Here is a 25,634-nt window from a genome sequence, read left to right as displayed (position 1 = left end):
AGGGCTGGAGCACCTCTCCTATGAGGACAGGCTGAGAGAGTTGGGGTTGTTCAGCCTGGAGAAGAGAAGGCTCCAGGGAGATCTAATTGCGGCCTGCCAGTACCTGAAGGGGCGTGCAGGAAAGCTGGTGAGGGACTGTTTATCAGGGAGTGTAGTGACAGGACAAGGGGTAATGGGTTCAAGCTGAAGGAGGGTCAATTTAGATGAGATGTTAGGAAGAAATTCTTTACTGTTAGAGTGGTGAGGCACTGGAACAGGTTGCCCAGAGCGACTGTGGATGCCCCATCCCTGGAAGTGTTCAAGGCCAGGTTGGATGGGGCTTTGGGCAATGTGGTCTAGTGGAGGGTGTCCCTGCCCGCAGCAGGGGTGCTGGAACTAGATGATCTTTAAGGTCCCTTCCAACCCAAACCAGTGTATGATTTTATGTGTCACTGATGAACGAAACTACGTATGTGACAATCTACTTATATGACTGAGAACTGCATGAGATTCTCATCAATGTTTCTGTATAATTTTTAAAACAGCATGGATTTGAGAACTGATTAACAGATCTCAAAGCAACTGTGAGTAGGGAGTTAAGGAGAGGTATTTCTATCTGGTTTTGACGTAGACATACTAGGTAAAATATTGCTATTCAACATTTTAATGACTGATCCAAAGGTAAATATGAAAGTACTGCTGTTAAAAGTTATGGAAAACAGATTGCAGTGGTAAGCAATAGAAGATAATAATGCGGAGCATTTAACGTTACACAAGTGATTCAGCTCAGGCAAAGCATATTTTAAATGTTTATATTTCTTCATGTGCGATTGACAAAATTAGAACCTTCCAGCAAAATTTGAATTGCGTTAGGAGCAGTTTGAGCACTCAGTTTTATTATTTCAGTGTAAAGCTGAAGCTAAGTAATGCATAGACTTTTCCCAATCTACTACCCTGACATACACAAGAATGGTCATTTTGAGTCAGATGAGTTCAGCTAGCTTGGTATCTTAAAAGTGCCTTTGTTAGAGGTAAACAAGGGATTAAGAGCAGAGCAGGCATGTTGTGATACTCCCCACAGTATTTGCAGTCTAATTGGTACAGTGCTACTTGAAAGTCATTATTACCAGAATATTCTAGAACAGATTATGCCAGCAATGGGGTTTTTTATTACCTTATCCTGTGCCTAAAGCCATCTGTCCTTCAAGTCTTCTACTTGCCTGTGGATACTGTTTAAAGTATTAACTAACAATTCTGTATACTGTGTACAGTATTCTGTCCTTCTGTATTTTTGATATATCATCAATTTACATATAACTGTCCTTCACCTAAACCCAGGTAAAAAGTACAGTGCCAAATCCTACTGATTAATGTCTAAGACATCACATATTCTGTCATTGTTACTATTGTTATCTTGTTGCTGCCTCTATTTGGTTATGTTCTCAAATTTTTTGCTGATCTTTTTTGTTGATTTTTATATATAATTAAAAGCAGCATCGCTAATTTTCACTACTAATCAAATGTGTTTTGGCTCTGTGGAAAGATGGTTTTAATCACGGCCAAGGGCAAATCTCTGTGCAGCATACCATTTTCTTTCCATAATGGCAGCTTGCCTGAGGAGGATTATTGCACTTAATGCTGTTGTTCCTCAGGCTAAAGCACCAACTCACTGATGTGTTTTTTGTGCCAAAATTTGTGTGAAATACATATGGTGAACATGAGACCTGTATTGAGCTTCTGAAGTAAATAGTGTGCCAGTAGTAAATGTCTGCAGTAGTCGAGTTGAGATCTGTCTTGAGTATTATGTGAGGAAAACAGAGATATTGGGCAAGCTGTAGGGCTGAAAATCATATTAACTCTTTAATAACCATTTACTTCAACTTCACCATTAAGCAATGATTAACCTTTTGAATTCCTTACAGAATTCTGGTTTGAAGTATTAGGTATATAGTATTTCTCTCACGGGCTTCCATACTCTGCCTCCATGGTGTTCCTTTGAGTGCAGCAGCGAGAGGCGAGCTTGATGAGTACTAATTCACTTCAGTTATCACTTTTCTGTACATGTATATAAATGACATACTATGAACATCTATAATTTCTAGCTATACAAGGTAGCTGCTACTGTGGTATTGAAAGTTTCTAAGGCTTTCATTTTTCATTGATGTGTTGTGGCATTTGTCTATACTGGAGCCTCTTCCATAGTCCTCTCAGTTCCCTGTGGCAGAGGGAAACAGACAATCAGATTAGCATTATGTTAACATGTTTTAAATGTCATTGATGTCAGTGAAGTCGTGATTTATATTAAATAAGGTGGAAGAGTCATTTATGTACTATTACTACTCCAAACATCAGATAGTTGTGCAGAATGGAGGGTAGAAATTAAGTTGCTGAGATCCCATAGGTTGAGAAGACAGCTGACTGTTTGGTCTCTCCTCCCCCCCACCCCCAAGGTGAGCTATAATATTCTCTGTATCACGAGATTGATGCCTTTTATTCCTTTTCCTTAAAGTCTTATTCCCAAGTCTCATCTTTCTCCATTTTTTAAAGAGTTGTTTCATAAGGTATTTCTTAATAAAAACCATTAAAGCACTAATTTTGAGGAAGCTGTCCAACTCTAAAATGACTTACCTACTCCAGTGGAAAAAAATTAGATCTCTGGTGTTGTCTCAGTTTCTTAGAAGTCTGAGTCCTGGGATTAACTGAAGTAAACATTTGTTTTTCACACTTTTAAGGCAATACAGGATGAGAGGATAATACGAGGTAGTCCCACATCTCCTTTTGGTTGCTTTTGTTGTGTTATGTTGTCTTCTGTCTGTTACTTCTGCTGTAGAATGTTATGGTATACTGTATTTCAAGGATTTCTGGGTTGTTTTTTTGTTTTTGTTTTTTTATGAACTCTTGCTATCTCTTTCAGTCACATGCAATGAATTCTTTAAGAGGACCTGGGCAGGTTGTACAAAGCAGGCATGAAAATAAATGCATTAAATTTAATTGTTTTCGTTATTCACATTGGTCAGTCTGTAGCCATATCAATGGAACAGTGCTGCTCTGTTGTCTGTGGTTGTGTTGTTTTCCTTTGAGTCTTTTTTGACAATCCAGACTGCTCTATGAGAGGTCCCTTGTATGATACTCCATTCCCTTACCTCTTTCTTTGTACTTGTCATTTTATGAACCCTGCTCAGATGTGGGCAGTATTCAGTATTCAAAATTGGCATTCCCTCCCTCATTTCTTCCCAAAGGCTAATTTAGAAATGGAAGGTGCATGGGAAAAATGAGAGAGAGAGAGAGCTTTCAGAGGGGAGAAGCTAACTTGGTGTGGAAGGGGATGCTAAGATTTTTTTTTTCAGGTGTGTTGAGTTTAAAGCAGTACAATGTGAGGGTGTTACTTTCAGCGCCACAAATTGGGATGCCTTAAGTGGCTTGACTGTGGTAACATTGGGCAATGGCATTTCACGCAGCACAAAGCTAGGGTACAGAGAGACCTGATGCTGCAGAAGATCTTCAAAACAAGAAGGGAGAGGGAGAGAAACAGGTGATCACCCTTATACTCCAGTAATGCATGTAACTGGCGGAGATGTAGAAGCCAGAGTAAAGAATAACATCTTACCTTGGGAAGGATATGTGAAATGTGTTACTGATGGTTTTCAGTGTAAATTAAATCAAAGATAAGTAATTTGTTACAGTCACAGTATCTCAGATCAGTATTTCTTTTAGTCACATAGGTTCTTCCAATTTGTCACACTAACGGGTCTAGATTAGGTAGACATCTGTTACACGTTTTCTTACATTTCTTAAAGAAACTGCGTGTCTTTCTGATAGCCTTTTACATAATAGGTTGCATGAATTTCTGCTATGGGTACTGGTTTGGCTAATTGAAAGGTTACTACTTATTCCGCAAATAACACTTTTCCTTGGAATATTGCCAATAAATAAACATGCTCCTTAGTAGTTGCTGCATACTCCCATCTGCAAACAGATAATATATCATTACACTTGTATTAATACAGGAATCATATTCAGACCTGCAGCAGTGTGTTCTGTGGCTGCTGCTAATGGCTCTTAATTGCAAACAGCTTGTAGTGCTTTATCTCATTCTAATGCACTTGTGAGTGACTGTCCATAGAAATTATTCTTTCTTGCAAAAAGTTGAAAACGTTATGCTGAAGATTAAAGTTTTAAGAACCTGATTACAATGTTTCTGAGAAGCAGCAGCAGAAGAAATTGAAATCGTTGAGGATTTGAGACCTGGTGTATGGTCTTGGATCATTAGCCAAGTAGTGGTGCAGGCTAGGGAATTTATAGTTAATGCAAATTAATATATGGGACAACGAACAACATATGGCTAATTATAGGACTACATCTGTAGTAGTATGAACTTGCTTGAATATTGGATTATGGTCTAGTCTTGTCATCAAATTGCAAATTACTGTGTAGCATAATTGATGCAAAGAAAATTGTATTTCTAAATTTTAGGCTAATTGTTTTCCTGTGAGGGATTTTTATAGACTGCTTCAACTTTTGTAGGACATGTGAGCAGCTCTAAGAGCACTAGGTTAATTGCTGATCTCTGGACACTTCATGTATTTAAATAAGGGCCAATAAAATAGAGCACACTTCAGTTTTTGAGAAGATCATTGATGTAGATTATTAAATGTACCATGACAAAAATGGATCTGGATCATCTAGCTGGCTTTTGAAATTATTTGTAGAAGCCAAGTTGATCTAAAATGTTACCGTACTAAAATGTCTTGAATATACTAATTACATTAACTTGTTTTCTTAATTGTTTAAAGCCTTTTTTTTTAAAGCCAGGAGTCCTGGAAAAGGAACATTTGACAGTGTAGGTAGAACATTGACAATAATAGTGAAAACTTTCTCAGCATTTCACTTTATCTGAAAGCTATAGGCTCTTCTTGGCACACATTTTTTCATCAGTAAGGATTACAGTTATGTTTTTAAATAGCAAATTGTCCTTCTGAATGTCTTGATTAAAGGAATTTAATTTTCCATGATCACTCAGTTCTATGTAACTGCTAATTGGTGGAATGCCCTCCTAAAAATATAAAGACGTTCTGTTCTTTTTGAATAAAAATTCCTGGAATACGTAACTTCTTTTCAAGTAGAGCAGTATTTACTTCTCATTCAAAGCCTGGATAACAGTAAAAGGGGAGAAAAAGAAAGTAGTTTCCATTTGTAACAATACAGCTGTTTGAAATGTGTACAAATCTGTAAAATTTCATGCAAAGAACTTAAGCATTGCACTTACTGTATGTTGGTGTTTGATCTCTGCTAAAAGCCTGCCTGACTAGACAAGCCTGGCATCAGAGTATGGTGATCAAGAAATCTTGGATACAGTGGGAGGTCGGACTGAGCTCTGGAACAGGGCTGTTCTGTTAAGAGTGCATAATGCTCAGCCTTTCTTCAGCTGATAACAATTGTTACAGGTTTGCACAGAACTGGAAGCATTCTTTAAGATATCTATCCCTTATACTTATATTACACACAGTTCTGAAACTCTCCTGAACACGTACTTCTGGTTTTGCTATATTTAGCTGCACCTGGACAGTAAAGCTCAGTGAGTCTTCTGCTTGCTTTTGATAAAGAACAGTCTAATTGCATGCTAGCTTCTCCTGTTCTAAAGGGTATCTATTTAAGCTTCCAGTTTAATAGGAAAACCAAAACACCCTCTGGATTTATAAAGCATTTGCATTTTTATTGTATTATCTCTGAATTATTTTAGCTTAGATTGGTCTAATTTAGCAATCTTCATGCAAGTCCCTTTTAAATCCTAACACCTTACAATATAATGGCTTAACTTCGCACATTATGAAAAATCACCCACTTTATGGAATTCCATTTTTATTTTTCCACATGTGTAGCAAAGTGAGGATTTGTTTCTGAACAGCACAGGCAACTTTGTTGGAAACAGATACCAACATTGTTCTCCCGTTTATAGTTGCTTGAGCCTTAAAAACTTTGATAAAGCATCTTCTGTTTCTTCCTCCATGTGAATACTAATTTCTGTAGAGTACTGCAGCATAGAAAGATTAGTCTCACAAAATTCAGTGTAAATGTTACAGAAGGGGAAGGTGAATATTTGCAGGATCTTGAACTAGAATGGTTGTACTTACTGACACCCATTCTTTCATGATTTCATTCATTTGTACCCTCATACCCACACCCTTAGAAGTGTAAGGGGGTGTGTGTGGGGGGGTGTGTGCCCATGTGGGCAGTATCTGATTTGGGCAGTATCTCCAATATGCAGGACAGAGGACGGGTAGATAACTGCCAAGTCGCTGCTACATCTCTGGAGTTCCTCTTGGTGGTGATGACAAACGAGTTCTTACATCTTTTGTACATATTCTATGTTTATAAGTTGTCCGTTGCTATGGGATGGTCTTTAGCCTCAATCTTGCTTACTTCAGCTTCCATGAGTCTGTTATCTGTTTTTCCTTGTTTGGAATTTGTGTTTGAAATGTGTCTCTAATCTGTTTCCCTGATGGGCTAACTGGAGAAAGGACAACGGCAACGAAGTTGCAGCTTAGAACATATGCCAGCCTGTTGTTAGGATGCAGGGTCTGCTTGTGAGTCAGCTGTGCTGCAACCTTCTGGGCTTGGTGTAATGTTTTCTTCAGTGTTACTATTGGAGCACCATCCTGGGAACAGTCCTCTCTGTTATCAATGACAATTATTCTGGAAACCTAGTTGGGCAGTTTCTTCTCATGTTTGCGCATGCTTGTTTGTGTACATACTCTGTCAATGCCTCCCCTGATATTCTATTCATACTTACCCTGATCTGTTACATCTGCAGCAGAAACAAGGTGCACAAATCCATATGATGTCTGAAAAGTTTGTTGTTATTCTGTTTCCAGTTCTTAGTATAGAATTGTGCTGCCTTACTGAACAACTAAATATTAGTTGAACATAAAATGCTTTGAGAGAGAAAGCTTAGTTTGTGTGCTGCTGTATTTCCTAATCTTTCAGTCCACAAATGTTCTTTATAGTATTGAGAAGAACTCCTTCCCAAATGTGTGCTATGAAGCATATTTTTACATACAGTTTTAATAACAGATTACCACAGATTCCAGTGTGCTGAAAATTAATTGTGAAGCAGTTTTCTTAAACTTAACCTTGGCTGAACAAGGTTACCATCGTTACCGTTTTTCCTTTTGGCTATAGAGAGACTTTTTTTTTGAAATTGTGAGGGTTTCAGGTATAACAGAGGTAGGTGACATTTAGAAGTATAATCATGCACCAAAATGTGGTAAGATAAATTCTATAGGATGAAAAAAAACTTGTTTGACTGGTTACACCTACCTCTTCTTTTGACAGTACACATCTTGACCAGGAGGCAAACTATCTTCTTGAAATCAATTAACATTTCCAACAGAGATGGAGTAATGCCATGTTTATGCACAGAAATATGTTACAGGCAATGCCATCTGCAGAGTAAAGCTGACTAGCTGCTGCTTCTACAGGATCAAATTTCCTGTGACTGTTTGTGCAAAAAATTCATCCGAGTGGTGTCTACCTTCCCCCCCTCCCCCCGCCCCCCCCAGCATCAGCTAGTGAAGAATGGTGTTAAGAAATGTATGCAAGATAGTATCTGGTGGAATTAGAGCCTGGGTTCTGAACTTGCCCTAATTTTGGGTCTGTCATGCTTCCACTGCTGTAAATGTTGCTGTAGTGCTAAGGAATCAAAACTATTTGGGGAGCAAAAGAGAATCAGTAGGAACTTCACTAGTGACCTTTAAGAAGGCTTAAGAGAGGCTAGAGAACATCTATCCCATGGACTCTAGCAGGCTTTAAAAAAAAAAAAAAAAAAACAGTGGGGGGAGGGGATGGCATTTCTATTTAGAAATTCTGGGATGTAGTGCCCCCTTCATCCAGGTTCCCCGGATCACAAGAGACTGCAAACCAGATATCTCAGATGATGTCAGTATCAGAGAAGCAAATCAAGGGACATCAGCCCTTCTGTAGGGCTTCTCACTTTCTATTCACTATGGTTCTCTAGGAAATGGATAGATTTTAATTTATTTTACTGAAGATTAGCTTCTGTTGCTTGACCAACATCCTTTCAGTTCCACATGCGTACTTTTACAGAGCCATGCACACACGCATTTGTTTAGTTAATGAGTTATAGCAACTGATCTCTTCTGGTCAGTTTTAGAAACTGATACTTGCTCATTCTTTCTGTTGCCTCTTAGCAGATTTTTATATGTACTAGTTAGCACGCTGGTATGCTGGGTTTTTTTGTTTTTACGTATGTGAGGAGAACTGAACGCTTGTGCTTCAGTATGAAATACGAATGGCAATTGTTCTGTTGTTTTATCAAAGTATTCAACAGGAGCGTACAAGTTTCTAACCAGAATCTGAATAAAAAACTTCACAACTGAAGTCTTGTGATTATATTTTCTCAGCTTTCACTCTTCGTCTGAAGATCGTGTTTCAGGAACTTTCTGAAAAATTATGTTAATTCCTAAAGCATCTTATACTTTTAACCCTAAACATGTTTACATGAAGGAAGGCAATCTTTTACCACTTCTGAGCTATTAAAAAAACCAACAACAAAACAGTGAAAATGAAGAGTCTCTTTCATTTTGATAGCTCTATTTCTACAGTAAACAATGTCCCAGAATTTTTCAATGGGAGAACATGCCTTTTCGGAAATATCTGGCTAGGAATCAAATTATGAGGACATAGCTTATTCTTGCAAAGAATAAATCCGTGGAAAGACTAAAGGAATAATTAGGTCCCAGGGATCTTTTGTCCATGGATTTGTTTGGGTTTTTTCCTCTTGATTTTTAGGTTAGGGTAGGTTAACAATTAACATTCTGCAAGGCCACCTTTTCTTTTTTGAAAAGGTGGTGATAGTTTACTATTGACATTGTGTTACCTGAATGAAACCTGTGTGAGGAGACTGATTCATCTTTTTTTTTTTTATAATGAGAATTTTAATTGGATTTAGAGTAACTACTGATTCACTTGTTAAAATTCTTTCATATTATTTGTCATACCCAGAGCTTTCACTATGTAATCTTATTTTGTAATGTTGTTTATTAAAAAAAAAAAAAGCACAACATTTCACATCCAGAATCGTGTTATAATGACACCAAGTCAGATTTAGTACATTCAAACACAAACGCTAGTCAACAAACTGCTGTTAGAGCTATTGTTTACACTCTGTACCAGCAGAAGGCTTGCTACTATATCAATTTTCAAAGGACAGAAGGCAACCTTCAGCTGAAGAAGCTTTGTTGTTCATATCTGCATCTAGTTTAGACCAAGTACTGCAATGAAGCTCCCAGCTTATTTATATGATTTTAGCTTTTGGATTTTTGCAGTAATAGTAAATGTTTTTATCCCCCTAATCAAATCTGAAGTAACAGTAAAATTTCTCATTAATATTTCATAACAGTACTAAATAAAATATTTGAAACCTTTACTCCACAAAGAATCCTAAAGCTGTTCCAATTGTTACTTTTCTTTTCACTTCTATTTAAATGAATCTTTATAGTGCCTTGGAACTGACAGAAATATGGGTCTAGGAGATCAATATATAACATACATCCTAAATCCATATTTTTCTTATGACAACCTCTCACGTAAATCTTTGTGCTCTTACCCAAGGATTTTACCTGAAATGTTCTCCTGGAAGCTTAGTGTAAGGAAAGGAGCTACTTCTAATGGGGCTGCCTTTGCAAGTTGTTTTGGGGGTTATTTTATTTTATTTTAAAGCTTTATTGATCTCAGGTAGTACCTTCAGTTATACTAGGAAAAGGAAATGCAAAGCTCATAGGAGAGATATTTGTAGCTTCATGAATATACTCATGAGAGAACATGTACTTCAATGTGCAGGTTAAAGAAGAAGGATGAGCTTCAGAAATTCTGGTCTTGCTGCTAGCTCTGCCAGATTGCTTTGTGGGATGTGAGAATTGACGTTGCACAGTTACGTTGGCAATGGAGACATTCTTACTTCAGTAGCACAGTTGGGAATACTTTATTTGTGTTTCTAGCATGTATATTACAAACACAATCCAATGGACTGTGATGATATTAATGTAGCAATGAAACTCAAAGAATACTGATACAGGGAAGGTAATATCTCTGAAGTCACTAGTGTTGATCACTGTTTCTGAAATGGATCTTAAACATGTGCATTGATATAAGTTTGTACACGCATGAAAAAATAACACATACAGACAGAAGGGTTGCAAAGTAACTTGAGTGGAATTAATCTCACTCACTGTTTCGGTGTGTAGGTCTTACATAAGCAATCTCCCTCACTTATATAAATTGAGAGAGTCCAACATCCGAAAAGCAATTCATACCATCTGGAAATGGTTAAAATCAGTAACCTTCAGGCTGAATATTCTCTCCCTCCCCTGCTTTCACTAGCCGTGAGGAAAGCCTTGACAACGCACATTTAGATGTATAACTCTTAGCTTGCTGAAGCTAAATGAGATGGACTCTACCTTAGGAAATATTTGAGGTTTTGTGTAGATTTATCGAGTATTTTTAAACACAGAATATACTTGTTCTCAGTTTAAATTTAGCTTTGGAGATTGCTGTTTCTATTTTAGACCTGGAGAAGGGCTTCAGTTTCTTTTGTGTGCACCAGTCATTCTAATAAAAGAATGCTACCTTTACTCCTCAAATACTGCCTTGCTTATATACACTGTGATAAAACTTTTTTGCACGTAATTTTCTAGACTTCTCAAATACAAAATTCATCATATAACACCATATGGATACCCACGCAGTTGTCACACAGCTGTCAGATGCTAGTATTTGAGATGGTGTAGCTAGTAACCTGTTGCCTTCATCCCCCGTGCATACCAGAATGCTGTGGAATGAGACTCATCTGTGGTTTTAGTGGGTTTGTAGCTATTTCTGAATTCTCACTATTCCTCTGCTTTTGTAAAATTGGATTCCAGTAAAATTTTAGATGTTCACAGATTCATTTGCTTGTTTGTTCTGCTGGTTTTAATACTAACTTCTGAGTCCAGGTGCCTTATCCCAGTTCTCTCTTCCCATCTGTTTTCAGCCTGCATTTGTCAGCCTTCTTTTGCTAATCTCTTTAGCCTGTGTATTCCCTGGTCATCAGCTCTTCATTCCACATTTTTTTTGATCCCTTCTCCCCACATATTGTTTCCAGTGTTTGGGACAATAAACTTGGTGAGATCAAGACACTGATTTCCTTTCTTTTTTTCCAAGAAGTGTTCATTTGCACGTTTGGGCAAACTTTCACAGTGTACCTAAATTCTGCATGGTATCTTTTTTCGCTGGCCTAAAAGCATGTGTGTGTGTGTGCAAGGTCTAAAAGTGGGATGTGTTAGATAGTCTTATCTGTAGGGGCAATTTTTGTTGGAGTAGGTTTTTTTTACATCTTCGTGGAACTTCTGTGATGCTTAGACTTTTTTCTCCTCCTTTTTGAGATATAAGAGAAAGTATACTGATCTAGTCAAGAGTCTTTGGATACTGCAGAAACTGCCTGAAATAAGTCCACAAGCTCTTTCTCAATTTAGCTCCAAAACTGAAATTTCATCTGTAGAAATGCTATTTTTATGAAGACTTAGCTGCCGTTTCTTCTTCATGTATTAGTAGTAACAGAAGTCTTCCTTGGGTGCGTATTCTTTTATTTCCTCACGTATGTTCTGCTTCTCAAGTTAACTAAATTACCATGCAACTTGTGTAGAGGCAGCCCTCCAGTTCTTCAGACCTCTGCAACAGCGATCAGTAAAACCCATATGTGTTTGAGATATGAATCTTGCCTGCTGTCCTTTTTTAAAGCAGTTTGGATTGAACTTTAATCTTTAATGTTATTCTGTAAAGAAGCGATCATCTCTAAGAGGAATGCAGTTTTAAATGCTTGGCAGAGCAAAATGGCAGTTTTCTTAAAAGACAAGAATTTCACTCTTATTGTCCAAAGAATGCACTGTCTGTATAATCCTAGAGAAGAAAAGCCTTTCTTTCTCTGCAATCCTGAATGTAGAGCTTTCCCTGTTAGAAGATTGCCCTAGAATTCTGCTTTGATAAGAGCATAATGTCAACAAAAATATCTCTTGATTGAGGAAAAAAAAATAGCGAAAAGATACCTTTTTTGTAAATGGCACAAAATCTTTAGGGCGGGGGAAAAAAATAATTGTCTCCATAATATGGTTGTCTAACGAAAGAAGTAGCCAAAGAACTGAGACTAGAAAATACAAGTGGCCTTTCTTGTTCAGATTTCATTCATTCCCTGGAGAACAACATAAAAATATTGTCATTAAAGATCTGAAAGAAGTGAAAGGGATGTTTGTGGGCCTTAGTGCTATTTGAGGAGAAAAGAGATGCTGTATGATGAAGAGGACATGGAATGGCAGAATCTTAGGGTTAAAGTAGAAATGTTCCACAGCCAAACCTATCAACAAGCTGCAACCAGATTAATTCAGTAACACCTTTTACCTACTAAATTGCACGGATAAGACAGTTTTACACTATTTTGCGTGCCTAAAATGGAGAAAAAAACAGTTTTCAATTTAAAACTTTTTTTTTTTAATTGGAAACACTAGACATAAAACTTCTCATTTTGGGGATTCTAGACAAGGACAACATTGTAGCTTGGGTTTTCCCCCAGATGCCAAAAGCTTATCATTACTAACATATACTCTCTTTCAAATTAATGCATTAAACCCAAAGATAACCTTAACCATGGCTCTTGCTTCTGCTCCAGAGCAGATCTGGAGTGGCTGTTTGGTATCTGAATAGATGATTACCACCTCTGGTGGTTTAAGGCCCACTCCAGAATATGGAGGACTTGTTGCTGCCATTTGTGTGTGAGAGGGAAAGTTGAAGTTAGAGCAAACCTGGTGTGTAAGTCCACAGCATGGAAATGACAGTAGCTGCTGCTATTTTATTTCCTTCAGCACCAAGATAGGCAATTTTTCAAAGATGCTGGTAAACTGAGCAAACTAAGCTTGGGAAATCCTATTCTAGCTTGTGCTCTAAAACGAAAATTTACTTAGCTTTGTGATGGATACAAATACTTCAGGAAAGACGGGCTCAAAAGGCATTTCCTTTTGTCTTTGTGTGGAGTGTCTCAGATATATGGAGGTCTTTTCTGGGATGTATGACAGTGTGGTTGAATGCCTGTGGCTCAGAATTAGAGGTGAGACCAGAAACTGTGGCATCGTATTGGGACTTTGTTGTGGACCACCTGATCAGGGTGAAGAAGTGGGCAAAGCCTTCCTTAAAGAGCTGACGAAGTTTCTGAATCACAGACCCTGGTTTTCATGGGGGACTTTAACTTTCCCCAGCATCTGCTGGAAGGGCAGCGTGGGTTTATGGAGGATGTCAGGGAAAATTTCTTGATACAGGTGCTGGAAGGGCCAGCCAGATTATTATAATAATTGGCTACAGTGGCTGTGAAATAGTGGCGTTCAAGATCACAAGCAGATTGAGGGGAAAAATGTAACAGAGTACAGACCTTGAACAGAGAATATTCAAGAAACTGGAGGGTGGGGAGCTCTTGGAAGGCAGCTCTAAAAGGCAAGTGAAAGTTGGCAGTCCTTTAAGAACAACATCCTCCAAGCACAAGAATGGTCCATCTCGGTGCTTAGGAAAACAAGTAGACTTCTCAGGAGTCTGACTTGGCTAAGCAGGGAGTTCACGACGGATGTCCAATGTAAAAAAAGCAGTATGTAGTAGGTGGAAGCACAGATAGGCTACAAAGGAGGAATTTAGAAACATTGCTTGGGTGGATCTGGGTGATGTTGGGAATGCTAGAGCTCAGCTTGAGTTGAGACTTGCAAAGGCAGCAAGACGGGCTTCTGCTGCTACTTTGGTAGTGAAAGGCTGAACAAGGAAAGTGTGGGCCCATTGCTGAGTGGGGTAGGGAATTTAGTGACATCAGAGCCAGATAAAGTCTGAGGTGCTCAGTGCCTTCTTTGCTTGGTCTTCATCAACAAAGTCTCCCAGGTCTCTATGCTTCATGAAGGAGTTGAGGAAGAAGGTGAATTACCAGCAGTGAGTGAGGATTGAGGTGGGAATTACTCAAGAGAACTCTGCCCATATAGTTTAACAGGACCAGACAGGCAGCATCTAAAGGTACCGAGTCCTTGCAGCAGCACAGCTCTTGATTGTCTTTGAAAGGTTGTGGAGACTGGGGGAGGTACTTGATAACAAAGAGAAAAGACCAACATTTTTTTAAATTAAAAGAAACAAACAAACCCCACTCTAACTGGTTTTACCCACAACTGGAAAATCCAGATATGATTTCCATGCATTTCCCGTACATGCTTAAGCTGAATATGTGCTTTGATTTTATTTTCTTTTCATGTGCTGATAGACCAGGAAAGATGACATGATTAAGATACAAATTTAAGTATGTATGTGTATGCACCTGTGCAAGCACCTAAAGTCCCGCTATAGTCAATGGAAATCTAGTCAAGGAATACAGGGCAGTTCAACTCATGCTTCTTTGGGGAAGAGAGGTGCACTTTATTGCCTAAGCGTAAGGTCCTACTGCTGTTGGGATACCTGGGATGCTATGCCTTAGCTCTAGCTTCTCCTCTAGGAGGTATACATCTCTATAAATCCTCTGTCATTTCTGACAATACCGTGCGAGTGTTGTAGATACCTAGGGAATCTTAAACGCTATAGATGCCTATGGTTTAGGCTACTGAATCATGTCTTGAGTGACAGAGTTCTCCAGCTCTGCTTGTTTTAGTAGAAGCTTGAACACACAACTTGCATGCAGGTTTCTGAATTTAGATGTCTTAATCTGAAACTGAATTCCACCTGAAGAGTTTCAGGCCTCAGGAACCTGCTTGACAAGTTCACCTTTGGTTCCTAGTAGGTCTTGTTTTACAGATGAAAGAAAACGCTTGTCAGACTGTTGATCAGAGAAAAAAAAAGACAGAAACTTAAAATGTGAAAGTACCAGATAAAAAAAATAAATGGTATCAATTGCAGAAGTAAAGATTTGAAAATTAAAGCTTGAACTGTGATGAACTTCAGAAGTTTAGCCAATCATGCTGAAACTATTTTGATGCTCAAAGTTGAAATAACAACACTGAAACTTGGACACTGATGCATGTTTAAAACAAACCAAATGTTTGCCAATAAGTTCTACGTACTCTCAAGTTACGAGGTGCCCAGGGAAGGAGCATTACATTAGGAATAGCAAAGAATTAAGAAATACAATGTAATTACAAATGTCTTGCTGACCTTCTGCATGTATGGAGTCAGCAAGCCATGAAGGAAGCCATAAAGGTAGTACAGGTGGTCTTCCTGCTTTTTCCACTTTGGTATCACTTGTATTCCAAGAGTCTAGGTTATGCTATAAGAAGTAATTAAATAATGCTGGTGTCTGCCCAATGCAGTATTATGCTATTTATAAATAGCCTTATTTTTATTCCCCAAATTTTCACAATTTCCAGTGTTAACAGACAAAAAAAGAAAAATCAAATAGAACTGGAAGAGGATTGGGGTCTGAAACTGAAATGACTATGACTGACATTTCAATGTCAGAAAACCTTTATGGACGTTTACTAAATTTGGGTTCTGGTTTACATCTAGGTTTGGGATTAAACAATACTGTCAAATTGTAAAATTATATAGATTAGTGCTACAATAGGATGAAATGAAGGCCAGATTATAAAAAAAATTGCTACAATAATACTAGTTTACCGTGAAAAGCCAGAATAGCTGCATTTATAGTATTTAAAAGCCGGTTTTTATTCAAGATCCTTTTCATTACACTATTGTACAAATTCTTTGGGAACACTTATTTACTTCCCTTCTTGGACAAAATTGTGAATATAAAAAACTCATTTGGAACAATGAAAGTTTCAACGCTAACCACTATCATCAGCTTAGTAGTTAGTAGAAAATACTGAGTGGGTTCCCTTCCTTTAAGAACTCTTTTCAGGGTAGTATTTTAGGGTTGTAGGACTGTTTAAATGCTAATGTTATAACCTAGGGTTAAAGAAACTGCTAATTCCCAATGTTTATGAAAAGCCAGCATTTAGCACAATGTAAAAGAGGAGGCAGGGAGAATTTGCACAGAGCTAACTTCCGTCTAGAGAGATGAGCCTCTCAAGGCTTCCTGGGGGGGTCTAGGGAAGTCACTTCCTCCATTTATGCAGAGCTGACTGAGAGCACCTTAACTTTAGTCCTGCTCTGAATCACTCTGTGCACTTCCGCTCACCTTAAATGAAAGTGGGAGGAACTAGCCTACAAGGCAAAGATCAGTCTTTGTAACTTTTGTGGAAAGTAGAGGGGAAATAAACCCCATAAATTGGTAAATGTCAAGTTTTTGAAGAATATAAAATGGAGACATTGTAATGCACTCCTCTCGGGATTCAGGTGTGCCTTCTAATAAGAAGCAGAGTCAGCTGCAGCAGGTTGCTCCAGATCTTGTCCTGGTGGATTTTGAGTATCTCAAAGGCTGTTCAGAATATCTCTCGGGATGGGGAGATTCAATGTTGGTTGAGAGGTGCCTTCCAGCCCCAGCCATTCTGTGAGCCTGTAAACTTACTGCAGTCTGGAGAGCCTCTGCTACCAGTGGAGAGGAGACCCTTTGGCATCTCTCAAGCTTGCCACTGGGGACTGGGGCAGTTCAAAGTGGGACCCCAGTCTGTGAGCCTGTGGATGCAGATGGACTGCTCATTTGGCTTACAGATTTGTCCGACAGTTGGGCGAGAAATGCTTGCTGTTTATGATTCCCTTAAATTACACTTGATTTAAACCAGGTAAGTAAAACGGGTAATGCAAGCATTTACTCGTAACATCTGAACAGACGACACAGTTGTTGCAAGTGTTTATGAAAGACATAGATAAAGAAATCAGAAAAACTGTTTCAATCTGCTTGCATTTAAAAAAAAAAAAAAAAAAGTCTTTCCGTCATTGCAAACGCTTACTGATTGTGTCCTGACAAACTGGTAGCTACAGGTTTCAGCCTTTTCTTAATGCTTCTTCCCCCAGTGGAATAGCTGAGCTTTTATAGCTGCTCCTCCTTGGAAATCTTCTAGTGAGTCCGAAGTGGTTTAAGCTTTTTCTAGTCCTCCTTTTGTTCTTCCTCAACTAGGAGACAGCGTGGCCATCTTCTTTAAAATGGGCATGTGAAGTATATAAATCTTTCTTCCGTTAAGAGTCATCTCCTGCACTTAGCTGGTTAGTAAATAATATTCTGCTTTCAAGAGATATAAAACTGATTTGTGGTGATTCATTCTAGATGCTTCTTCTCGAGTAAACTGAACCATGTATGTGTTGGAAAAATTCTAATCAGTTTTGAGTAAATAAAGGTATTGTGACATTCAGACATACTGTTCTGTCATTATTTACCAGAGGCTCTGTCTCTTTCTAAAAATAAATAGGGCTTTTGGATTAGGAAGTAATTTCCTGAAAGTTCTCCTATGCTAGGAGTGATATAATTGATAAACCAAATTTGCTGTTGGGTTTTTTTTAAATGAAAAATAGGAGAATTACAATTTTCTCAAGGGAGAAATTTAAGATTAAAACAGCAAAACACCTCTTATGGAAAATACCCCAAAGGATTTTAGGTGTACAAGAATACACAGTGCTATGACTTATACTTCCTAATGTCAAACTGTTTGAAAAAAGAAATTGAATCTCTTTTGTCTACAGAGAATATTTTAAGATACTCCTCTAGAATTTGCAAATAACGTTGCAAAATTGCCAGCAGCTAATATTAGAAGGGCTGAAACACCTCTCCTATGAGGACAGGCTGAGAGACTTGGGGTTGTTCAGCCTGGAGAAGAGGCGGCTTCAGGGGGATCTAATTGTGGCCTTCCAGTACCTGAAGGCGCCTACAGGAAAGCTGGTGAGGGACTGTTTATCAGGGAGTGCAGTGACAGGACAAGGGGTAATGGGTTTAAGCTGAAGGAGGGTCGATTTAGATTCGATGTTAGAAAGAAATTCTTCGCTGTGAGGCACTGGAACAGGTTGCCCAGAGAGGTTGTGGAGGCCCCATCCCAGGAAGTGTTTAAGACCAGGTTGGATGGGGCTTTGGGCAATGTGGTCTAGTGGAGGGTGTCCCTGCCCATGGCAGGGGGGTTGGAACTAGATGGTCTTTGAGGTCACTTCCAACCCTAACCATTCTATGATTCTAAGACTTGAAAAGATGGGAAGCTATGTTCTGATCTGATAGTAGTGTCCAAACGTAGCCATGTTTTAAGGCAGAACACAAATGGAGTCAGGCCAGTGTCTGGGTGATGTCTTAAGGATCTGATTTACATGCAGGTAGTGATGCCTGTTACCTCTCAGAACTTGCATTGCGAGCTAGCTTGGCCTAAGTTTAAAGACTTTTGTAATGACATATGTTTCATTTATGATACGTTGATTGATACTGACTAAAATGTTAATATTTTCTGTTCTTGTTTTGAGAGTAATTTTGAAAAATTAATTTTCTGGGTTTTTAAAAGTTTCATTTTAAGTAACTCATGAAAAATAAATGCTTTAGTATCTTGTAATGGTTTAATGGGCTTCTGTTGTCTTGCTGGTGAGTGCTTAAATGTTCTGTGCTTTTTTTACTAGAATCAAGATTGTTGAAAGATCTATTCTAAATACTTAAATGTTGAAGAACATAACAGTGCTTATGCAAGTCAAAGTAAAACTGTACTACTTGTTTCAGAAAAGACATTAGCCGTAGGATATGTGTGGCTGAATTTTGTTATTTTTTTACTGTGTGTCTTTGTTGTGGCCAACTAAATTATGTGAATGTAATTATGGATCAGTGAGGATCAAATTACAGTTTCTTACTTGCTTCTAAGTTATTTTTATGAAATGTAAATATTATCTATGAGTAGAGAATGCAATTGATTTTTAACTTTTTCTAGCAGAAGTTAAGTATGCATTTATCTTTGGGCCTTATAGCCTCATACTTGTACAGATGGAAAACATGAGGCAATCACAGAACATGCAATATCATATCTTAATATGCCACTTGACATATCAGCATAAAACCGTGATGTGATATGATGTACTAGATATTGCTGGTACAGCACCGCCTGAGTAAAGGCAGCAACGTGCTGCTGCTCCATGGCACGTGCTCGATGTTGACTCTCACTATCTCTACTCATGTTTGTTGATTTTTATAAATGCTTACTCTTTCAGTTGTTTAAAAAAATCCATGCTTGAGAAATTCTTGTAATCATATAGGGTGAGCAGTAAAATCATAGCTGAATGATGTAACTTTCTGAAGGACATAATCGTCTATAGTTTTCAAGAATCTTTTTGTGGACCTTTGCTTTGTGTCAAATTTTCCTTGATATGCAAAAGAAAAAGGAAAAAAAAATCCTAATGGAAACCTTTGAAACAAAATAGGGACAAACATTTGAAGAGATTTTTTGTGTATGTGTTACATGATATTTTCAAGAACAGCATATAGTTGATAGGATATGTTTCTCTTTCCAGAGAAGAATGGTTATAGTTATAAGCTCTTGAATTATGCTGAGGGGCACCTTGAGTACTCTCATCACTAACATCAAGGATTTTTCTAGAAAAAAACAGAGATACCTTCCTGCACTGTTTTGGAAAAACACTGTCATGTCCTATATATTATGTAGAGACAATGGAGATACAGGGGACATCTATCCTTTAAATGAAATTAAATGCTTTTGAATCAGGGAGCTCTTCTAATTTGATGCTGGTGACAGGAAATACCAAGTGGTACAATCTTGTGAGGAAACTTGGGAGAGAGATCCCTGGGTGGCTACCAGAAGAGTATCTCCTTCCTCCTCTATATTGAAGCAAATGGAACAGACATGGATTAAGAATTTTTTGTCTTACCCTTATTAAATGGTATTAGCAGATTTGCCTCATTTTTAGACACATGTAATCATGGAGTCTGAATAACCAGTTTGTTTACATCCCCAACTTTTACACAACGTTTTTTTCCATAACATTCGTCTGTTGTTGCATATTTAACTGTAAAACAGTGCTTTTCTTACAGTTTTGTGACACAGAATGTTTATAATATAGGTGCTCAATAAGCAGAGGTGGTACCAATGCTTAGAGAGATTTGACTTGTGCATTAGCAAATTTGCCATTGCCTCAGAATGTAAAGTGAAATATTGAGGCCAGAATTTTTTAGTAGAGCAAGATAATGAGATGCTTAGTAATAAATGTAGCTGAGTGAAGCAAAAGTACATCTAAGTGAACTCAAATTTTCATATTTCATTATATAAGCTAGTGGTAGTAAGTGGTAGAGATCAGAAAGGATGTTCTGTGTTCCATAAAGAGCACAGAATATTTAGGATTAGTTGAGGTTTTTTTTCCTTGACATTTATTGAAGTTTCAAACATTGACTTAAGCATTGAATTAACTAGTAACAGCTTATCTACCTAGATTATACATTAATTAGATATGAGAATATTCCATGCTAGGAGTTGAATACTGAGCTATTGTCTGAGAAGGGTTTCCGTAATCAATCAGACTGAACATTGTTTTCAGTACTGTTCTTTTTCAGAGTACAGTCTTGAAAAAAAACAACCTTTTGAAATGCAAAAAAAAATATATTTTAGAGAATGACAATTCTATTTTGGAGAACTGCAGTTTGGCCTGATTTTGAGGAGCAGAGAACCAGATCCACAAAAGAGCTCAGATCTCCAAAAGGACTTTTAAGTAAAGATTTAATTAACAAAGTCTAAATTTGATCTGTAAAGAACCTTTCAGATTCTCACAGGAATCTGAATTTTCACTGTTGAATCCCCTCATTGCTCAAAGCTCTGCTTTTCTTCATATCATGGATTCTGTCCATCTTCTCAGGGCTTAGCAATGTGGTGTCTGTTTTGCACCTAACGCATGTCAGTCCTTGTTTGAAACTTCAGATTGGGCCTGCATTGTCTGACAGCTCTAGTGCCACCCCTACTATATGCCTGCTGAATTGATCCACAGACCAAATATATTCTGTGTTTTCCAATCTCGTTCTCTATTAAGTTGTGTAAATTACAATTATGTACAATGGCTGATCAAAAGCCATGCTTAGGCGTGTTAGTTCGTTATGCTGCTTGTCTGCAACATCATACAATGTATAGGAGATTCAGTTCTTACTACTTTCTTCTCCCAAGGAAGGATATTCTATATATGGCTGACGAATTTGAGAAAGTTTTTTGACATTTTCTCTTTTTAGAACTTGCATTTCTTTGTAAGATTTGGTTGAAACTGGACATCTAGGTCAAAATTACTAGTGGTGATGGATGGCAAACAGAGACACAATCAAACAGGGCATGTGAGATGGATTCTTCCTTTGGAAACTAGTTTAAAACATGATTGATAAGGAGCTACTATTTTTCATGTCACCTCATATAAACTATTTAGTTGGTTTAGACCGCTCGACCAAGAAATGGAAAACGTGCACTCAGCCTCAATTTTCTGTTCTGCCTGCTGCAGCACTCCCAAACTCTACTGTTTTGGAGGTGTTCCACATCATAGGGAAGTTACAGCCTTTTTGACAAGCGGGTGTGTTGTATTTAAAAATCTATGCACAGTAATCTTCAGTGTCCTTGTATCCATTTTAGCTTTGGCTTGACTGCTTCACCAGTAGCTGATTCCTAGAGAATGCCATTTGGATAGGATGAGATCCTTTAAGAAACCTAGACAAGAATGTCCCTCCCGAAGAAGGAATAAAATGTTACTAATGCAACTCCTCAAAGCACCTCTTGTCTAGTCTCATTAGGTGGTGTTTCACTTCGAGTTGTTTAAATATATTATTTGTCGGGGTTTTTTGTAAGATGGGGAATAAGTCCTGTATAAATTTTTGATTGCTCAATTATGACAACATTAATTACTCTAATGAAATAATACAAGTGATAAAGCTTTTCAAATGCAAATTTTTCAAATGAAAATGTTACAATATTTTGAGCTGTTTGGATAACTTTTTCTTCCTTATGTGGTGACCCAAGAGCTTTTAGAACTTAATTTCCCCAATAATTACATTCACTGTACACATCAGGGACAGCAGCATATGGCAGAGAAGCCACATGGACTAGATTTCTTGAATGGTGCAGAATTGCTGTCTGTGTGAGGCAACAGGTTTTAACTCCTACATTTCTTTCAGTTTACTTAGCCATTACTTCAACAAGAAAAATACAGCCTTTCGATGCTTACCAAAACATCTACAAATTTTTTTCTTTTCCTTCACGTGAAATAGAAATGTAATACTAATGGATAAATTTGGCTCATCTGCAAAGTGGTGTACGCACACTGTCTAAACATAGGCATGTTACAGTCAGCAGGGGCTTTTGAGGGCAATTACAGTGTTCCTTTTCTGAAAAACCTTTCAGAGGCTTAATTAGCCAAAGCACCTAACAGTAGATACGAGAAGTCAAATAAGCTAAATGTACTCACCCTCTTAGCAGTGTTCCTTCATAGTGCTAGTAACTATTATCATTATTACTATAGTTAGAGTTAATAACTATAACAATACTATAACTTAGTAGTAACGGTAATCTGTTCAGTTTAGTTTAGATCATTCAGTTTGCAAGCTTCCTGAAACAGTTTATTTAGGAACTGTATTTGACATAGAAGTTCTAGATAAGTCTTTCAGAATCACTCCAAACTTGAAATGCATATTATGTCCTCAGTTCTGACATCCTTTTCTTTGTTGTTCAGTAAATTGGTTGAGCAAAGTGTAGTGCTTGGACCTTGGCAGTATCTCAGCTGAATTTATGTAATGTATCAGCCTTCCAATTAGACCAGTGTATATGAAGGGCAGGTTTCAGTAGCAGAAAAGCAATGCAAGTCCTCTCTAAAAGCACCAGGTGCTTTTATTTTAAATGCATATGGTTTACATGTTCATGTTTTATGATGATTTGAAGTGAAAAATGGAGTAGATGTTTTGAGTTATTCAATACTTGGTTATGCATATGTCTTCGGGTATTCCAGAAGGACTTCACTTTTTTTTATTGCTGTAGTCCAATCCAGCCTTTGTATGTTATTAATAGTGAGATATTGTTATGGTGTGGGTTTTTTCTTTTTTAAATTGTGATGTTTGGCAAAGGCATGTAAGCTAGATCTAGCTCGTCAAGTAACCGAAGTAGCCTCCTGCCTGTGTGCTCACATGCCCTTACTCTGTGACTGTAAAGCTTCTTCCCCATCATAATACTAAAACTCAGGTGCTGCATCACTGCAGAACAGACCCGCACGAGTCATGTCATGTTGGCTGTATTTTGGCCATGTCCTAAATGCATTCCTGTTCACCCAACAAGAGAAATATCTTCATTTAAGAGAAAAATGTGACCTATGATGATCAGGTTTGGTGAGAATAGAGAATACTAGATGAATGCAAAGGCAGGCAGGGGTTAAGAAGTTATCACCTGTGACCATATTATAAGCACAGATTAACACTTTCAAATGCAATTAGTGATTCTGGGTTTGGATATGCTTCCCTTAAGATGACGACGATGGGGGGGGGGGGGTTTAAGGAGGCACAGAGAATTTACCTTCCTAAAATCATCATCTTTGTGGATATTTGAACTTTGAAACTCAAAAACTTTTGGCAACAAAAATTACATGTCTCATAGTAAGCCTTAGCCACGTGCTAGTACAGTATTTTCCTTTTTAGCTCACAAAGATAAGCACCCACACTCCTACTTTGGTCAGGTAAAGGATTGTTTGACTTTCACAATAACTAAACTACTAGAGTCACAGGAACAACTCTTCTGAAAATTTAATTCATATCTGGTGTAAGGTATTTAAATATTAATTTTTGGCATTTAAGTTTGTTTTTTCATACTGGGGTTCCTAATTGTGACATGTCTGCTACATGTGGTTTTGTATTGCATTTGACCTGATCACTGAGGTATTTACCAGATTCTTAGTTAATTTTGGTTTGCATTGTGAAATTTCTCTGGATGCTTTTTTTTTTTCTTGGAAAAAAATCCAAGACAAAAAACCACACAACAGATCTTGCTCATTTCCCTTTCTTTGCTTTTGCTTTACAGGAGACACATGAAATTGTGGCTATCAAGAAATTTAAAGACAGTGAAGGTAACCTTTTCTGCTGCATAATCTTTCATGTCAATAACTACATTGTTAATATCTCTCCAGTTAAAATAAGAAGTCTCATATATTCCATGATTCTATATCAAGACATGATTTTAAAGTTATAATGATTTATTAGCTCTATGAATATTCAAGGTACTTGATGCTTCATACCTGCCTAGGGACTGCATTATACAACTAGATAACTACCTTTCTTTTTTGGTGCATCAATCAATAGGGCTGAGATTGTGGTGCCATACATGGTAGTAAGATCTACCACTTGGAGTCTGGATGTAATCAGAAAATGGCAAAAACTCCTCTTGTAGCAGTGGCTTGCAGAGTCTTTGGGCTTTGTCACCCTTCATCTGTGGGAGGGGATCTAAATGTCAGGGGAACTCAAAGGGGTAAATGGAGGAGACTGAGAGAAATCACCGAGGAGCTCAGTAGTACGAAGAGGAATTGGGGAACTCTCAGGGATCTGTGGGAGGATTTGAGGGAGGGGGGCAGGGGGGCAGCAGCTCTGCCCTCCCTTCAGCAGGCTCCACAGGAAGCTTGCTCTTTGCCCCCTCACAGCAGCCTGTGCGTACTCTGCAGTGTTGCTGAGTTTGCTGAGAGGGGAGAAGAGCCGATTCCTGCAAGGCTTTCTGTTGCTGGCAAAGTGGGTGGCAGAAGGCAGGATGCACAGAAAGTATTGCCAGTGCTGCACACACCTGTTCCTCACCCAGCAGTCATAAGCCCAAAGATCTGTACAAGACAAGACCGGCTCTCTGACCCGTGCTTGTTGGGGGACAGTGAATCCAAGTATCCTGTCATAGGCAAAGCTGGCAATCAATCACGAGAGCAACTGTCTACCTTGCGTAGAAGGTAGAAGATCCCTGATGGGCTAGCACAAACAGAAGAAGCCAGGTATGAAGTAATAAGACGAGTCGTCCTGGTCTGAGGCGATGCAGCTATGATTTGCCGTGTACAAAGGCTTTAGCTGAAAGCTAATGATGTGGTTTAAAGAAACAGCAGGCACTTTATTTTAGCAAACTTTTCTTTTTTGCTATTGTTATAGGATTGCTGGTGGCCATGGAGGTGTGGTTGGTTACAAGAACTGTAATTTTCGGAGCCAGTTAGGCACAGCAAAGTCAGATTTGTCTGTTGTTTTATGCAATGCAAACTCTTTGCTTTGCAGCTGATTTTGCCAGACACTTTTAGCTCTGCTGTTCAGAAATCCATTTTAAATCCCTGTTAAAGAATGTAGGAGATGAGATCATTGTGGTAACCATCTTGACCAGGTCATGAGAGTACTTCAGTGTTGCTTTTTGGAACTCAGTATGGCTATTCAGTACAGATCCTAGGCAATGAATCTCAGAGTTAAGCCCTAAACAGGATTATTATATTTGCCTGTCTACCAAAAAATGAAAACAAAAAATGCAACATTGCCATTGGGTCTGGCTTTCTAAGAGTATTATGTAATATCACTTTAAATGACTGATGACTGCTTTTCAGAGTTGTAGCTAGTTGTTTACAAGTTTCTGGAAATCTGACAGAAGTTCTTTTCATGGATTGGATTCAGCCCATTTCACATCTGTCTTGTTAATATGGTAGTTCATTAGAAATCTGAATATACTCTAATTGTTTCTATTGCCATTTTTGTTTCACTGAATTTTTGCTGTTGTTTG

At 38.1% G+C, this 25,634-nt stretch overlaps 1 protein-coding gene across 3 annotated transcripts in view; it reads left to right on the top strand.

The window, feature by feature from the left end:
* The window catches only part of CDKL5 (cyclin dependent kinase like 5), a 151,223-nt gene that overhangs the window by 66,411 nt on the left and 59,178 nt on the right, over positions 1-25,634 (top strand). For all 3 annotated transcript variants that reach the window (XM_075775560.1, XM_075775557.1, XM_075775558.1), the window contains one exon: positions 23,928-23,973. In XM_075775560.1, coding sequence (XP_075631675.1) covers positions 23,928-23,973 — 46 coding nt within the window. The remainder of the gene's footprint in view (positions 1-23,927; positions 23,974-25,634) is intronic.

The sequence above is a fragment of the Balearica regulorum genome, chromosome 1 (assembly GCF_011004875.1).
Source record: "Balearica regulorum gibbericeps isolate bBalReg1 chromosome 1, bBalReg1.pri, whole genome shotgun sequence".
Lineage (NCBI taxonomy): Eukaryota > Metazoa > Chordata > Aves > Gruiformes > Gruidae > Balearica > Balearica regulorum.
This window is presented reverse-complemented; position numbering and strand designations above follow the sequence as displayed.